At 49.4% G+C, this 16,958-nt stretch overlaps 4 protein-coding genes across 12 annotated transcripts in view; 2 read left to right on the top strand and 2 right to left on the bottom strand.

The window, feature by feature from the left end:
- Positions 1 to 252: 252 nt before the first annotated feature.
- sycp2l (synaptonemal complex protein 2-like) lies at positions 253 to 5,162 on the bottom strand. Of its 7 annotated transcripts, none has more exons than XM_088363170.1 (23): positions 4,931 to 5,162; positions 4,220 to 4,333; positions 4,035 to 4,148; positions 3,859 to 3,963; positions 3,767 to 3,791; positions 3,618 to 3,697; positions 3,463 to 3,551; positions 3,349 to 3,383; positions 3,050 to 3,192; positions 2,919 to 2,971; positions 2,810 to 2,855; positions 2,636 to 2,728; positions 2,504 to 2,543; positions 2,271 to 2,434; positions 2,094 to 2,196; positions 1,962 to 2,011; positions 1,742 to 1,841; positions 1,558 to 1,680; positions 1,138 to 1,352; positions 970 to 1,064; positions 796 to 895; positions 460 to 506; positions 253 to 382 (listed from the first exon to the last, which is right to left on the bottom strand). In XM_088363170.1, the coding sequence occupies exons 1-23, from the start codon at positions 5,084 to 5,086 to the stop codon at positions 334 to 336; spliced, it is 2,139 nt and encodes a 712-aa protein (XP_088219296.1). In that variant the 5' UTR covers positions 5,087 to 5,162; the 3' UTR covers positions 253 to 333. The 7 variants fall into 7 exon arrangements, with proteins under 7 accessions (XP_088219296.1, XP_088219295.1, XP_088219291.1 ...); XM_088363169.1 differs by having other exon boundaries at positions 2,271 to 2,419; positions 2,477 to 2,543; XM_088363165.1 differs by having other exon boundaries at positions 2,271 to 2,419; positions 2,477 to 2,576.
- A 694-nt stretch (positions 5,163 to 5,856) lies between these two features.
- zbtb14 (zinc finger and BTB domain containing 14) overlaps positions 5,857 to 16,958 on the bottom strand; it is a 37,073-nt gene continuing 25,971 nt past the window's right edge. The window contains exons 19-22 of the mRNA XM_088363196.1: positions 10,920 to 10,987; positions 7,466 to 7,584; positions 6,292 to 6,435; positions 5,857 to 5,981 (exon numbers count right to left, since the gene is read on the bottom strand). The gene's annotated coding sequence lies outside the window, so the exon portion shown is untranslated. The remainder of the gene's footprint in view (positions 5,982 to 6,291; positions 6,436 to 7,465; positions 7,585 to 10,919; positions 10,988 to 16,958) is intronic.
- On the top strand, positions 7,100 to 11,019 carry gcm2 (GCM transcription factor 2). Of its 2 annotated transcripts, none has more exons than XM_088363195.1 (8): positions 7,100 to 7,742; positions 8,747 to 8,810; positions 8,874 to 9,062; positions 9,130 to 9,242; positions 9,401 to 9,478; positions 9,624 to 9,898; positions 9,965 to 10,196; positions 10,522 to 11,019. In XM_088363195.1, the coding sequence occupies exons 1-8, from the start codon at positions 7,650 to 7,652 to the stop codon at positions 10,777 to 10,779; spliced, it is 1,302 nt and encodes a 433-aa protein (XP_088219321.1). In that variant the 5' UTR covers positions 7,100 to 7,649; the 3' UTR covers positions 10,780 to 11,019. The 2 variants fall into 2 exon arrangements, with proteins under 2 accessions (XP_088219321.1, XP_088219319.1); XM_088363193.1 differs by having other exon boundaries at positions 7,120 to 7,742; positions 9,401 to 9,526.
- On the top strand, positions 11,171 to 16,726 carry gnal (guanine nucleotide binding protein (G protein), alpha activating activity polypeptide, olfactory type). Of its 2 annotated transcripts, none has more exons than XM_088363197.1 (12): positions 11,171 to 14,423; positions 14,488 to 14,560; positions 14,778 to 14,832; positions 14,904 to 15,023; positions 15,282 to 15,379; positions 15,470 to 15,533; positions 15,604 to 15,677; positions 15,755 to 15,813; positions 15,881 to 16,001; positions 16,076 to 16,206; positions 16,269 to 16,336; positions 16,415 to 16,726. In XM_088363197.1, the coding sequence occupies exons 1-12, from the start codon at positions 14,288 to 14,290 to the stop codon at positions 16,559 to 16,561; spliced, it is 1,146 nt and encodes a 381-aa protein (XP_088219323.1). In that variant the 5' UTR covers positions 11,171 to 14,287; the 3' UTR covers positions 16,562 to 16,726. The 2 variants fall into 2 exon arrangements, with proteins under 2 accessions (XP_088219323.1, XP_088219324.1); XM_088363198.1 differs by having other exon boundaries at positions 11,569 to 14,423; positions 15,470 to 15,524; positions 16,415 to 16,723.

Raw genomic sequence — 16,958 nt, forward strand, 5'->3', positions numbered from 1 at the left:
CTTTGTTTCCAAAGATGCTATCTAAATACAACAAGCTTAAAAATTGCGGTGCTTTCCCAGCAGCCGAGCACATTTGCCCTGAGCGCCGGCCCTCGGACTGAATCATGTTCCGGTTTTTAGTGGCTGGCTGAAAGCCATGAGGGGCTGAAATCCAATTGTGTCCAGACAACCTCTTGAGGATGTTGAAAAGAAACGTACGGTTGGCCGGGCCGTCGACGTGCGTGTGCACGCACGCGAGGGAACTCCTGCAACTGCTGATATGCTTTTATTTACATACTGAACAAAAGGGTCAAATCCAAAAAGAAAAACGATCCAAAAGGGGTCGATTGCATCTCAATGGCCAGACTCGGGCTCGGCTCCTGCTTCATCCAAGGACCTCAACCTGAGATGACACACAGACACGCGCCGGCAAACCTTTAGGCCCACTGCCAATCCAACTGTATGGGTCAAAGGTCACACCTCAGCTTGTGTTGCTCGCAAAAGTCGGACAGTCGACGCCTCTCCGACTGGAAGAAACAAAAAGAAAAAGAAATGTCATTTTGGTGCGGCTGTGGTCCAAATGGTATCCGGATCCAGTCTGAATCACACGTGGAACAGATCTGCTCCAGTTCCGATCTCAACCGAGTCTGAACCCATTCGGAGTCAGATCAATATCTGCTCTGAATCCCGACATATTGTGGCTCATCTCCATCCGATGTGGATAGCGAGATCACACAAGCTATCTTTTTTTTTTGCACGCACGATGCCACTTGAATCCATTTCAGTTTTGTGCTTGTGTCGTTCTGACATCATGACCTGTAACTGTGAGTACATGTTGAGGTATGTTCTGGATGTTTCCTCCAAACACTTGAGATGCTCTGCCACAGACTTCTCAAAATGGTGAAGCAGAATTGCCCTACACACACACACACACAAACACACAATGAATGAGGAGCGGCACGGTCGGACGGAATGGTATCGTGGGGCTACCTGTGTTGCCGGATGTCTTCAAAGAGCGAGGTGACGTGTCGCTCTTGCTCTTTGAGCGATTGGAGACTTTGGTCTTGGACCTTCTGCCAACAGTCCTGCAAGAAATGTACAGCTTGTCCGAAAGTGATCCAAAGAATGGACTGATCTAAAAGTGATCAAATGACAGACATCGTGATGCTGTTGGAGGTTTCTTTTGATGATGTCAAAAGCTTCTTTGATGCCGGAAGTCATGTCCAGCGACGGCTCCTCCCCATCCTGGGGGGGCGCTTCAGTTTCACGCGGCTCCATCTCCTTCTGGGGCAGCTCCTCGGGCGACGCCCCTTGAGACCCACTGGGCCCAGCACCTCCTGACTTCCTCGAAGTTTCCTCGTCAGTCAGGAAGCCTCGCCCGAGCAAACGAGAAGCGGTGTTGATAATATGCCGAGCCTCCTTCATATCGCCAAACTGACCAGAGCGTTGACACTGCACGTGCAAAATTCTATGTCTCGCAAGACCACCGCAAGGACAACATTTGTCCCTGGCCTGGCTTCCCCGTTTTGATCTTAATTGAGACCACCAAATTTGAATCCAATTAGAATGAAGTGACACCTGAATCTTGAGCCGTTTGCTTCCTCTTCAAACAGGACGTTTCCTGCAAACAGATGTCTTCTCCAAAGTCCAAGCTCTCTTCCCTGAAGATCAGAGGCTCCGCACTGACATGACCACCTGGCACTGCCATTGAAGGTTTCAGATTCTTTTCATGAGAATATCCAACCATGACCTGCGTTCTTGCCTTGAAGCGGGTTCTCCGGAGCGCCCTCACCAGAGACCTTCAACGGCGTGGAGCACGCATCTTGGTCAAAGAGGTCAGACGCCCATTTACTGCTTGGAGTCTGATACAGTGTCAAGAAAAAAAGTGTCAATAACATTTCTGATTTGAACAACCATGATTCATTCACAGCCCAAAAAGACCACCAGCAATACTTGGAATTAAGATGTCGCCAAAAGGTTACCGTGGTAACTGAGTCTTGGTCATCGCTGCTCGGGGACGACAGTGGAAGAACTGCACGCACGCCGACGACAGACGGATGTTCGTCAGCGGGGCCATGGCAGATGAGAGAAGGTCGGACTTTGAAAGAACTGACCTTTCAAAGTCCAGCTACATGTTTTCTTCTTGTATCTCCGGCCCGGCGGTCTTGTAGGCAAGGGGGAGGCCCAGGTTTGCTCGCTCGCGTCTTTGTGACCTTCCTGCTTGCACAAAGCCATGAGTCAGTCAGCTCCTCCTGAAAATGAGTCCACCGGGCGTTGGTGGGACGCCCCACCTCTCTGGGAAAGACCCTCGCGGCGGCTGCCTCCAGCTCTCCGAGCAGCTCGGACTTGAAGCGCAGCTGGACTCTGCGGCCTTTGCTGTCCAGGTGTGTGATCGGAGACTTCAGAAGGACAGTGAGGATCGCCTGAGCCTCACCTCCGTCTGGGAACAAAAACACTTGGAACCGTTCAGCCTGAGTTAACCTTTCCTGAACAGCACCTGCATCTGTGACACCTCCAAACACACCATCTTGCTGGAGCTCCAGCTGGTAGCGGTTCACCTCTTCCTTGAGTAAATGCAAAGAACCCCACAGGAAGCTCTGAAACAAACAAGGCACTCGCACGACACAAATGAGGCGCAAAGGGGCGTCACAACTACCTGAGGAAGGTCTACGAAAAAGCTGACGCACTGTGATCCAAAGTTGAAGTCTACCCAGAATTCATCCAACTTGTTATCTTTGGGCCCAAAGAGCTGAGGAAGAGGAGGCGGCGGAGTGAACACAGGCATCTCAAATGTGCCCCCCCCCCCCCCCGACACACGTCTGCGCTTGACCTCTGTGCTCTCCAGGAAGGCTCCCATACACGGGAAGGTCCAAACCCTAACATACAAAACGACAGTCGAGCGAGCGGGCGGCAAATGTGCCGGACGGCAAATGTTCTACCTTCTATAATTGCCTTGGCCGCGATTAACGAAGTTGAGGAACCGCCGACAATCCTTGGAGTTGCACAGGTTGAAGATGAGACAAACGGGTCAGACAGACGGGCGCACAGGAGAACGTGCTTCAACACCGACCGTCTCAAAGTCCGCAGAGGTGATGCGAGAGAACGCGCCGGCGATGTCCGAGCAGGAGAACCACTCATTGGCCCGCTGGGCTCGCTCCTCCCTGGGAGTCATACGGCACAAAGCCTCCGATAGGCTCACCTGCAACTCGTAGTCTGCAACACAAGTTCGCTGCCCCTCAACTATTGAGCTCCCGATCCAATCTGAGGGAACGTCAGGCTCCTTTTGGATCGCCGCTGGCTTGAGCTTGACTCGGATTCCCCTCAAAGCCGTTCGTTCGCGGCCTCTCCGGATTGGCACTGTCCACTCACCTCCGATTGTCCGAATGGTCGCCGCCACCGTCGGCCTACGGACACGCCCGGCGTCAGCCCAATGATTCCGAGCATATGTGCAATTGTCCTTGTGCTTAGCTCCACAATAGTCACATCATCTGCAGCAGCATTCGCTCCGACTGGACGTGCTTCCTCTCATCCCGGCCCAAAGAATCCAGGATGCTGTTGAACGTTCTCGCCGCCTGACCGTAAAAACAGCAGCAAACTACAGCGCCACCAATGAGAGGAGAATCATAATGCGCGCTGACCTCCAGTCTGACATTGAAGAGAAGTTGCGATTCCAGCAGCGTGTGCAGAAGTTCCATAAGGGTCAAAGACCGTTCCAAGCCTGAAGGAGCAACAGACAGAAATCAGAGGTCCTGCCACTTGAGCTCACAAGACCTGCGGCGTGACCGACCTGGAAGACACGAGCGGCTCAGCAGCTAGAAGACAGAAGCACAAAAGCGTTGTCATGGAAACAACCCCTCGCCTTCCCATCGTGCACCTCACCAGCAGGAAGTCGTAGAAGCGCTCAACCAGCAGTGTTTGAGCCGAGCTTTTCGGGGATCCAGACGTGGCCAAGAGTTTTCGCAATGTTTGGAACCAAGACAGCACCTAAACCCAAACCGTGCTGATGATGACGGCAAATTTGCATGGACTTGGAAGATATCAAATTTGTGACATACTTGGTGTGTGATCCCGAGACCGACCAGGGTTTCGTGGAGATCCCTGTTGTCCACCAGGATCTCCAAAGACTTCAAGACTACACCCACTGGGCCAAAGTCAGCTGAGCTTAGCCTCTGATCGTCACAGGAAGGGATGATTTGTTATTCTGACAATGTGGCAACGTGTTGGAGGGCGTGGCGGGTACCTTGCAAACGAGCAGGTTTAATTGGGTGAGTGTGCTCGGGCTCACGCCTTCGTCACGGAGCACACGAGCCAATCGAGGAGAGTCTCGGCGGGACAGACAGGCCTCCATCTCCAGCTGACAGATGTTTCAAGAGGGCGATGGGCAGGTTCAGTGGGCTTCAACAGCTTCTTTTCAAAATTTCCACTCATTCAAAACACCCGATTCTAACGATCCGCTCATTGGCAAGCACTGCAGAAGTTTGATCAAATCAATTTCTTTTTGATTTGATTGATTAATAAGAGGAAATCTCTGAAACAGGCTGGATAGCGACTCTCGAGGATCGGAGTTGATTTGAATGACGCCACTGCCCTCATTTAAAACACCGGCTCCGAACACACATGTCTTGTTCACACGCACCACAAGAGGGCGCTCATTTTACCTTCTACTGTTACTGTACTTTGAGTTTTGCGCGCTGCAGCACGCACTCTCATACACACAATGAAATGAGAGAGAAACTCACGAGCAAGCGGGAGCTGTTTGAATCTCTAACGATGACCAGAATGAACGCGAGTCATTTGAAAGCAAAGCAGTTCCATTCCATCACAGGCTTAATCAAAACCACTTTGACCGAACATAAAACGCGTTCGCACGCAAGTGACAAGATTCAAGGCCCCCTAATAAATTTAATAAACGTGATTAGAACGATTGAATTAGGAAAGAACTGGTACATACCATGCTGTGGAATCGGCGACGCACGCAGCTGCAGCTCGTTGGACTCGTGAGGCAGAAGGCAAGACAGACCGAGTCTTTATAGAGCAGGGGTGGGCAAATCCGGTCCTGGAGGGCCGGTGTCCTGCATGTTTTCTGTGCCACCCTGTTGCAACACATCTGATTCAAATGGTCTGAGAATCAGCAAGGTCTACAGAAGCTGGGTAATAATCCTGATCATTTGAATGAGGTGTGTTGCAGCAGGGAGACCTATAAAAATGCAATCCACAAATGACACGGTTAAAAAACTTTTCAAAACCAACTGCAAAAAGTTTACTAAAAAAGAACGCACATTGCAAGTCAGATTTTTTTCGAAGCATTTGATAGATCCTTTCAGGGGCGATTGCGCATGCGCACCACACAGCGGATGGAAGAAGCGCGTCCCTTCAACTCTTTCCAATGCTGGACACTCACTTACCTTTTCGGTCTTCAACTTCGGTGAGGAAGAAGCTTGGAGCCCATCACGCGTGTTCTTCAAGTCTGCTCAATTTCTCCCTCTTATGTTTTATTTCCTACTGCGGGCCAGATGACTCATTTTATGCCGGAGGGTGCATCAAGAAAATAGATGTTTATTTAAAGAAATCTAAATGTAGACGTTTGCTGAACTTTTAATAATAAATAATAATAATAATTTTACATTCATGCCTAATTCAAACCCCACTACATTCTTTGTCTTATAGACTTCTATTAAATATGAAATATAATAAAGTGCGATTGCTCATTGTGACAAACAATACATTGTTTCTTGTATCGCGGGTTCACAACGGCTTTCACCGTCACAAAACACTTTACAAAAACTGAAAATATATCAGACATTGGCAATAATATCATTGTTTGACATTGTTTTTCGATCAGTTTTACAGAGATCACCAAGTAGACTCCAGACAAAGTAGAGGATATTTTTGTTCTTTTAATTCACCAGGAATGACAGGAGAGAGTAGAAGGCAGTTTTCTCCAAGGCGCTCTTTCTACATTGAACTTGGTCATTAGATCATTTGTGGAGATGCTGCAACAGCTGTATGGGGAGAAAAAAAAAGACAACAGTAAACATCTCAGCAGCATTCTATGAAACTTAATACCCGCCGCCGCCCATGGTTGTACCATAAAACGTGAGACAGTTTTGCAAGCTCGATGATACGACCGATTAGGATCTACGTCACAGAAGAGCGGAATTGCACAACTAACGCCAGTGTAAAAAAAAAAAAAAAAAAACACACAACAAAACCCGCCGTGAACTTGCCATCGTTTTGCTGCAAATGGATAATTAAACGAACAAACATTGCAGGACAAAACAACCCTTCAAGAACAAAGCTTTGAGCACTCACCTATAAGCATCCTTCTTGGTGTCTCAAAAAAAATCGGGATTTACGAAGAATCGGGCGTCAAATGGGGCCAGACAAACTCTGCTCGCACCGCTGCTTCTTCTTCATTTTTCAGCCCGAACGGAAGATTAAGGACGTTGCTGCCTCCTAGTGGGGAGGCGTCATCGAGTTGGAAAAGTAAAGACAGATCAGCCGCCAGTTGCTCACAGCATGGCTCCCATGATGATTTCGATTTTGGCTGCTGAACCCGATCGCCAGTCGTGTAAACGGCTATTTTATAGACTCTGAGTTATATTCTTGATCAACATTTCATATTTTTAATTCAATGGCCCAAAATTTGGTCTAAAGAAACATGAAATGAGGTCTTGAGTCCAAATCAAAACGACACTGTACATTGATCAATGACAACTTGGTTACCCTGTGAGCCATAGACGTCTATTAGACCTCTCGTCTATGTGGAGACCTAATTTAGACGTCTATATAATATATATAATTTAGACGACAAAATTTAAACCATCAAATATGATCATATTTCGAAATTTTAAACCCTCAACCAGCTGTAAGTTGTATAAATAATGTACAATGTCTATATAAGGTCTATACGTAGACCTAAAATAGACGTCTATATTAGAATCAGAATCAGCTTTGTTGGCCAATTTTGTGCATGCCAACCAAGGAATTTGACTCCAGTTGATCTCAGCTTCTGTACGAGTCAATTTTATTATTTTGGACTCAGGCTGAAATATAGATCCATTATAGACAGGTAATTTTGGTCTAACTTTAGACTACGCCACTACGCTTATTATACGTTTCACAACTTTGAGTTTTAGAGTGCAGATTAATAACTATGTCTATAAGAGAACATTAATGGGAATTGTCTGGGTAGTGGTCTTAGTTCTCAGCTGTGCGATTGGCATGTTTCAAGAGGTTTTGTGAAGAGAACGCAACATTGTAACGCCATGTTTTCAGATTGGCACAAGCACAAACACACACACACACTTTCTGTAATTGATGACTAATGACTTGTTTGTTTTGGGAGAAACATGCTTGTTTCCACAACATCCCTACATGTACTTGCTCTTTCTCTCTCTCTCTTTTTCTCTCTCTCTCTCTTTCACACACACACACACACACACACATGGAGGTCCCTCCCCCAGGAGCGTGTTGAGCGTCTCACCTTCTTTTTGGCTGCGACTGAATCGTCAGGCGAGTTGCAACGGCGCCAATCTTTGACCATCTTTTGAGGACTTCTGCAGTCTGGACTTGTTGCGTACGCCAAAGCCGCCCCTCAAGTACCTGAAAGCAACAGGAGGACCAGGACCATTTTCGAGCTCAAGTGCGGGACCGGGATCAGTTTGAGGATGTCTGGAGTGGAGGATCGCGAGGAGGCTGACTGCGTGTGCTCCTTCGGCATGAAGGCCACTTGGGACATCAACGACCCCAAACTCCCGCAGGTTGCTCATTTTGCATCCTTTCTTCGCTTTTTATCATTTTCTCAGGATTGATTGAGCAAGTAAAGATGGGATACGAGACATGTGCCTTTCTTGCATCCAAATAATACAGAACCCTCTCCCAAAAAAAAATTGCAAACCACAGAATCAGACATGACCTTTATGAATGTATTTTTGACGCCGATTTCAAATCTGAGATCAGCTGTTTCGAATATTTTCCTTTTCAACTAAAGCTTGCGCAATACAGGTCTGACCAGGGGTTGTAAATCAGAGTTATGGCGTTTCAGAAATTAAACCCTTCATTCATCAATATTACCAAATCATATGATTATTATTCATGTTGATATTTTTGTATTACGAAAACCGGATGATGCAAAGGAAAAAAAAAAAAAAGGCCGGAACTCAACCCGGCGCCTAAAATTAATCTCGGAAGGTTTTCTTGCACCGCTGATTTAAAAAAATATATATTTGTTGAGCACCAATATATCACTTTGATCAGAAAGAATCAAAATTATTGATCTTTGCTATACGGTGACATGTTGGAAAAGTCAAATCGTCTGCTCAACAAAAACTTTTGCTCACATTATTATTAGGAGTATTGTTATGGGCAATATAATAAATATTGCAGAATTGAGAATACAATTTTGAATGACAATCAATCATGGCCTTTTCAGTAAAATGCATAAGACACACTAAAAGAGTTTAGGATGGGTGTGTGTGAATGTGTGTGTGTTTTGGTTTCACTGGGAACGAAAATACAAGAACCAGTTTTTACTGTTGAAACAACAAGCGTGAATGTGCGCGCACACGCACACACACAGCACACATGACTGATCGATATCTTTCAATAGAAAATGAAACATCTGCTCTTTTTCTGGTCTCCTCTGAGTGAGTCTTTCAATTGACGGCTTGCACTGTCCTTGTGTTATTGTTCCACGTGTCCATTTGTCGCTATATCGAAGAAAGTTGTAGCCGCCGAGGTTGTTAACGCTAACGACTGTTTGTAGGACACAAAGCAGTTTGACGCCTTCCAAGAGTGGACGGACGGCTACGTGCGTTACATCTACAGCGGTGAGAACGCAGCAAATGTGATCTGGTTGAGCTAAGGCGCTATTAAGCTAATGGCCTTTTCAGCCGAGGACAAGAACGCGCAACGACACCTGTCAGGCTGGGCCATGAGGAACACCAACAACCACAACTGCCAGATCCTGAAGAAGTCGTGCTTGGGCGTGGTGGTTTGCGCTCGAGGTTGCGCGCTGACCGACGGTTCCCGACTTCAACTGCGGCCCGCCATCTGCGATAAGGCGCGGCAGAAGCAGCAAAGTAAGGCTCGGCCAGCCGTGCCAGCGCCGGCCTTGTTGTGACGTTGCTGTCTTCTTGTCCGTTCCAGAGAAACTTTGTCCCAGTTGCAGCGGCGCTCTGGAGCTTCTCCCATGTCGAGGGCACAGTGGGTACCCCGTCACCAACTTCTGGAGGGTGGACGGAAAAGCCATCTTCTTTCAGGTGTGTGCTACTCATGTTCTCCAACGAGCAAATCAGATCCTGCTCTAGTGTGAGCCGCACATTCCCTCGCTGACGGAAAACTCAAATCTCGAAATTTCAACTGATCTGTCGTTGGTCTCCTCGTTTGGTTTCTCTTAATCGTCGCCGTGCTTCTTCAGGCCAAAGGGGTTCACGACCACCCCAGACCAGAGTCCAAGTCCGAGACAGAGGCCAGAAGAAGTTCGGTAAAAAGACGAGTAAGCTCGCCGCCGTTTGCACCAAAAAGACGTCTCGTGGAGTCCCAGGTAGATGAAAACAAGCACCGAGCCCCTCCACCAAAGAGTTGTTGGTGCTCCTGCTCCTGTTTTTGTGCTTACTATCGTGTTGCCGCTGTGGTTTCAGGCTCTCGGCCCTGCCCTTCTCTCCTGCGTGGAGTCTGCAGACCGGATCTCCTTTATTGAGCCGAGCTTCCCTCAGCATTACCCGGCCTTCCAAAGTACGGATCCCTACTACAACCACCACCACCACCACCATCACCACAATCCGCTGGGAGAGACTTCAGCCAGCCTGCAAAAGACAGCCAGTCCCAGACTCTACGTGGGTCGAAGCGGCTACGAATTCCAAGGCTACCTGACCTCACCGTCATATCCAGTCACCTCAGAACTGTGCGATCCGAGGTCAGTCTTTATAGCAAGCACACCTTGGCGCCGACAAGGGGTTAAAGCCAACGTTGACTTTTGCAGGGTGGCTCCGGTTCTCAGCGGTCCCGCGTCCTCGGCGTCCGCTCCCATCTCCACGTCCTCCTCATCCTTCGATCCGTCGCTGCCAAAAGCGGGCTGGAAGGATCTCCTGAAGACTTCCACTCCCTACGGCGACAACCCCCATTATTACAGTTCGGACTATCCGTGCCGCTACCCAGGAAACCCCCCGGCTTCTCCAGCAGCGCTGCAGACCATCATCACCACCACGACCAAAGTCAGTTGACTCCTATACTCAAACAGCTTTCACATCCGTAGTCGGAGTAGATTCCTTTATTAGTCCGGAGTGCATCAAACAGCTCTGTGTCCCACCACAGTGAAGGTAGATGTTTGCTCCATGTCAAGTCGACAATGTAACTTTCTTGGAGACCCCGTGATTTGACATCCTCGAAAGTTTAGATCCTTGTTGAGAATGCATCAAACACCATTGTGTCCTCCAAGAGTCGGTGGACTTGTAGCATGTCCGTGTGGGTGTTAGATCCGTGTAGATGTTTGACCTGTTGAAAGATGTGCATGTGGCTGACCGAGCTGTTGGTCCTCAGGTGTCGTATCAGCCGTGTCCGAAGGGCGGCGCCTACCAGTCATGCCCCAAAGTTCAGTCCGGGCTCCCCGGCTGCTCGTCCCTGCCGGACGAGTCGTCGTCAGCGTACTCGGCCCAAGTCAAGGTGACGGACGAGTCGGGCGGAGTCATCAAGTCTCTTTCATTTCAGCCTGATGTGGTGCAGACCAAAACGGAGCGGTCCGACGCCTACGACTATCGCTACGGCTACGGCAACACGTTCCGCTACGACGACTACTGATCTCGCTAACCTCCCGTGGCGATGGCAAGAAGTCACATTTGCTTTTGAGCTCCCCACAGAACAACATGAACAAAGTCAAGGAAAACATTTCATCCTGGGGACAAAAGTGTCGCCATAATATTTTTGCTCTTCAGACTCACCAGATCGATTTCCAATGTCTTGATTGAATTGATCGACCACTTCCTTTCATTTCCTGTGAGCGGCAAGCCTGTCAATCATCAAAAGACATGTCAAGCCTCATGCAGTATGTCCTTTGTCTTATTTATTAATCGTTTTCTCGCTGAGATCATCACACACACACACGCGCACACAAACACGCAAACACAGACACGCATGAACACACACTGGTTGTGTTGTCTTGGACCTTTCAAATACAAAAAAGAAGAATGTGAGTCAGGTGCTTCTCCCAGAAGTGTGTGCACCGTAAAAAATTAGGATGAAAATGTGTGTGTGTAATAAATGTGAGGACAGGAAGGGTTTGCTTCTGTCACTAAGATCCATCGGTCTCCTCAGAATACACGCACGCACAAAGAGTTGAAGGTGAGGTAAAGGTGATCGGAGAGAAGGTCAGCAGGAGGCCAGGATGTCGGCCAGGTGCGGGCAGGAGAAAAAGTGTTTTTAGTTCGAAGTCAGCCAGCGTGCGGCAAGACGTCCACCTGGAAGACGCACACGCCCGCGCACGCAAGTGTGTCTGAGCTGTAATTCTATCCTTTCAGCAACATGTTCTTATCTTCGCATCTTCTCGTCTGCTGATTTTCATCGGGGACTATTCACACGCAAATCTTCTTCTCGCTTAAGTAAATCATCAACTGCTCCGTTTTCCGCCCATGGCTGCTTTAGTGCCATTTCCATCATCTTCATTAATAACAATTTGTCATTTGGTTTGGACTGCAGAGTTATGGACAAAGCGATATGGAGCAGAACTCCTGCACCCCCCACCCCTCGCCCCGCCCCCCCTCCCCCGACTGGCTGGACCAGTTTTGGTTGTAATCGTATCATCAGTGCGTATCGGAGTGTCTCATCAGCGTCTCATCACGTAGACGTCCAGAACCAGTACCAGCATGATGGCGCTTTTCATCTTCCTCTCTCAACATGGGTGCCAACATCAACAAGACACACTCGCATCAAAGACGCACACATACACACAGACGCACACACTGTGTGTAATGTTCACAACCCGAGGTCACATTAAGGACGCACAGCAAGAGCGAGAGGGCTCGCCAGGTGGGGCCCGAGAGGGAGCAGTCCGCGGCCTCCCCGGACCCAGCAAGCGTCCAGCTCGTGCTTCTGGTGCCGACGGCTATTTAGGCAAGGAAGGCAGCGTGCTTGCCTCACTGCGACTTGGAGATGCTCGGAAGATCAACAGGTACAAGCAGCCTACCCGGGCCCCGCCCGGCCTCGTGGGAACCGCCAACATTCCCCAGGTTAACATCCGAGTGAGCGCTCAGCTGACAAGGATCAAGCCTCTGGCCATTTCACGACACCTGCCCCCGGCTGGTCAAGGCAGGAACAACACCATTGATGACCCAAGACTGACGCCAATGCTGCCAGCCCTAATTTGAGATCTTTGGCTAAATTGGTATTGGAACACAGTCCTGGTCTAGGCTGGCGTGTGTGCGTGTGTGTTATGACAGAACAGGAAGTTAGCGGCTGACTGAAGAAGAATGAAGTCGGTTTATGTTGAAGTTTATCTTTGATGAGAGCTCAGGACGGGACAGGTCTGAGCATGACACACGCGCGCGCACACACACGCTGATCTTCACCCATCTGAAGACGAGAGGAGGTCACATGGTGTGACAGCAGGAAGCTGCTGAACAAACATGTCATCTGCTGAACTCACCTGCAAATGCACGCATGTGCGCGCTAGCTGTGTCACATGATGGATGTCGTGCGTGTCACGTTCGCTGACCCGTGTCGGGAATACGAGATAGGCAACTCGCATCGTGCGACGGTCACCTGACGGAAGAGCTCCGCCCACAGTGACTTTCCTTCAAGTGTTTTGCTCATTTCAAAATGCCCGACGTCACCTGTTCTCGCCTGTTGGCTGACGAGTGACACAGCGAGGAAACGAGATGATGAATGGCTCCGACGGGGAAGTGCTCAACGGCTTACTGATTGGTGAGCCGTCTTCAAATGAAACATTTTGGGGAAGACCCAAATGAGGGTGGGCACCAATGAAACCATGCCAAAGGTCAACCAACCGACTCCGGTCCACCGACCACCACCGGGGAATGGCTCCCCATTTTACCAATCTCAAAGGGAGAAAGTTTGCCTCGTGGCGGCGACGGGAATACCGAGATGAAAGCCTCTTAAGTGGTTTTGATGTTTGGTGGAGGAGGTGAGCAGGTGGCGGCCATGTTTGGCCAAGCGGGCCTGATGAAAGGCAGCCCAGCTCAAGTGCAGTGGTGGGCTTTTTCCGCCGCCGCTCAAGTTAGCAACAGCTGAGCTCCGCGACATCGCCGCAACACTTGAGGAGCTCCACAAAAACTGATCAAGGGGTCACGTCGTCTTTCTTGCTAAACGGGGTTCACTTTGACAAGATTTGCCACCAGAGCGGTTAGCATCGATTCAGCTCCAGCACCCCTAAATTAAATCCCAGCAGCCTTAACATTTGGCAGACATTTATAGAAATGGCGCTCGACAAAGCTGTGAAACTAATTTTGCCTGGCTGGGAACTCGCCACCTCGAAGCTCTCATCCGAGACCCGCCCCTGAAATGCATGAGGTGAACAAACATTGGCAGAGTCGCCTTCCCGTCGTCCGGAGATTTCTCTGATAGAAAGCTAAAGTGAAAAGGATTCGCTGATACAGACTGGACGCCAGCAGGGGGCAGCAGAGCAGCGCTTGCAGTGCAGCTCCACATCTGCTGTGTGTTCCTGAGACTGTCAACATTTAAGACTTTCTGTCCAATATCACCCGCATGACCAGGACTCTTCTTCACGTCGCTCAATTTCATACAACTGCTTTTCCGGACAGTATGAAATCATCTGACCTGGGGTTGGTGTTTCATCCGCTGCCATGCCTCGTGTACTGGCCGCCATTAAACAACCCAAGATCTTGCCAATTAAGAACCAACTGTCACTCCACTTCTTTGTTTTCCTTGGTCAACAACAAACATCTCAAACACGGAACAAAAGTCAAACTCGTAATTAAAGCAAGCATAACTTTACACAAAGTTAGCTGCTACGGGTTTCCAGGTTTTTGTCGCCACCGTTTTCCTTTTCTTGAAGTCTGTTCACATTGAATTAGGTAGAGCTAAAGATGACGTGGGTGAAGGCGGCACGGTTGTCAAGCAAAGCCTGTCATGGTGGAAGCAAACAGGGAATCCCCAAAGACGAGGCGGGCTGGCGTCATGAGGCGAAGGCGGCGCAGGTGAGTCTGCTGAGATTCTCTCTTTAGAGCAACGAGATACCGACACCTTCCGGCTGAAGGATCCGACTGCGGATGGACGGACGCACTCGGAGGAGCCCTTGAGCCTGCAGACAAAACAGCTCGGCGTCGGCTAAGACATGGGCTGCTTGGGAGGGAAGACGGACGAAGAGCGACTGGATGAGAAAGTCAAGCGAGAAGCCAACAAGAAGATCGAGAGACAACTGCAGAAAGAACGCCAAGCTTATAAAGCCACGCACAGACTCCTACTCCTCGGTCTGTCTTTCTTTCTGTCTGTCTGTCTGTGTCGTTCCTCACATCTTCTCTGTCTCATATGCAGGAGCAGGCGAGTCCGGTAAGAGCACCATCGTCAAGCAGATGAGGATCCTCCACGTTGATGGTTTCAATGCTGAGTAAGTCCCATTCTTGAATTTTATTGCCTTCCTGACAACTTTAAAGTTGCACCATGCTAGCTCCTTTGGGCAATTGTGCCACAAGGTTCTCCCTCTCAACTTCAGGGCACAAACAATGGCCGCACGTGGTCTTCAACCACAGACAAGAGTCCAGTCAGCTCCAGTCAACTTTTGGCTACAGTGTTTCTCACAAGTAAAATTGTTTTCTCTTCTCTAGAGAGAAGCAGCAGAAGATTCAAGACATCAGGAAGAATGTCAAGGATGCCATCGTGGTGGGTCACTTGACCCGTGATCAAATGAGCTACTGATTGACGGCACACATTTTAATGCGTGTGTGTGTCAGACCATCGTGTCAGCCATGAGCATGTTGACTCCGCCCATGCCTCTGGGTGACCCTGGCAACCAGTTCCGAGTCGACTACATCAAGAACATCGCACCGCTGTCTGACTTTGAATACACAGAGGTAACAATGGCACACACGCACAATGTTAAGGGTGCCAAGCTGAAGGCATCTGGAGACTTCTTGTTTGTTGTCGCCATGTTAATGAGCTGATGAAATGAGACATCTTGGGAATAAGATCACAAAGGACAACACGGTTCAGTAAGTGTTGGTGTCACCTGTGGCCTTGTTATTTGACACAAAAAAAGTGCGAGCGTGTGGCTACGATACACACACACACACACACACACACAAATAATGATGCTACTTGGTCTCTCTTAGGAGTTTTTTGAGCACGTTCATAAGCTTTGGAAGGACGAGGGCGTCCAGGCGTGCTATGAACGTGCCAACGAGTACCAGCTGATTGACTGCGCTCAGTAGTAAAAACACACACACACACATACACACACACACACTAAGCCTCGAGTAAATGCTGACCTTCACCCTCAACCTGTGTGTATGCACCAAAGCTTCTTGAACCGTTTGGACTGTGTGAGAAGGGCCGACTACACCCCGACTGACCAGGTAAGCAAAGTAAGCCACCAACGATAAGCTAGCATTGGTCCTAGCTGCTAGGCAGACTCAGTCTGGTCTTCTCCTCAAGGATTTGTTGCGGTGCCGAGTTCTGACGTCAGGGATTTTCGAAACCAGGTTTCAAGTGGACAAGGTCAACTTTCAGTGAGTGTCTTTGACCCCGCCCCTTCTGCCTACATCAATCAACCAAGTGCTTCTTTATGCTTGTGCGTGTCCCGTAGCATGTTTGACGTGGGAGGACAGAGGGACGAACGCCGCAAGTGGATTCAGTGTTTCAATGGTGAGAGACGTTCGTGCAGCCTGGCAGCTCCCGAGTGCTACCCGAGTGTCTTTGTTTGATTGGTCAGACGTGACGGCCATTATCTTCGTGGCCGCAAGCAGCAGCTACAACATGGTGATCCGAGAAGACAACTCCACCAATCGGCTCCAAGAATCTCTGGACCTCTTCAAATCTATTTGGACCAACAGGTTCTCCATCGCCCCCGTCCGGTCACCCATCGGCTCTCGTTGACGTAGCCCGCCCGCTCTGTGATTGGCCGCAGGTTTTTGAAGACCATCTCGGTCATCTTGTTCCTCAACAAGCAAGATGTGCTGGCTGACAAAATATTGGCTGGCAAATCCAAACTGGAGGATTATTTCCCAGAGTACTCCAAGTACACACTTCCTGTTGATGGTAACACCCCCGCCTGCACGCACACACACGGGACGGCACTTCCACTTGGTGTGTGTTTGCAGCCGTTCCAGATTCAGGTGAAGACGTCAGGGTGAGCAGAGCCAAATTCTTCATCAGAGATGAGTTTCTGGTGAGCAAACAAATATTCGAATCCTAATAGGAGGCCTCATCTCACTTGAATGCGTGCATTTGTGTGTGTGTGTGGCAGAGAATCAGCACGGCCAGCGGCGACGGCAAGCATTATTGCTACCCGCACTTCACCTGCGCGGTGGACACGGAAAACATCCGTCGCGTGTTCAACGACTGCCGGGACATCATCCAGCGCATGCACCTGCGGCAGTATGAGCTCCTCTGATGGATTGCTGGCCTCTCACTAGCCCCGCCCACTCCCTGAATGTAGCTAGTGCTTCTCAGCCCGTGTGGAAAATGGCCCCCCTTTTGCTTGCCAGTCAGCTTTGTCAGCTTGCACGGACGGGACGTGATGCCACACGTAGGCTCCACGCTCAGCTCGGAGTTGCTCATGTTCCAAGTGAAATAAAAGCAGCTTGCGCTTCTTGAGTCCTTGTGTGTTTTTTGTGCGCTGCTTCACTTGAACTTCACGCGCGGCGGACTCGTCTCTCAAAAAGTCGACGTGAACAAGGTCTGTCTGTAATTTGATGTTCTTTCATGGGGGAGGGGTTGCAGTCTGCACGGCGGCGCCGCCAATTGGTTGAGAGGGACGTCCGTCAGCGGGTGGTTGCGTGGCCGGAGAG

Source organism: Syngnathus floridae, chromosome 20, assembly GCF_059516105.1.
Source record: "Syngnathus floridae isolate MCC-2025c chromosome 20, RoL_Sflo_1.0, whole genome shotgun sequence".
Lineage (NCBI taxonomy): Eukaryota > Metazoa > Chordata > Actinopteri > Syngnathiformes > Syngnathidae > Syngnathus > Syngnathus floridae.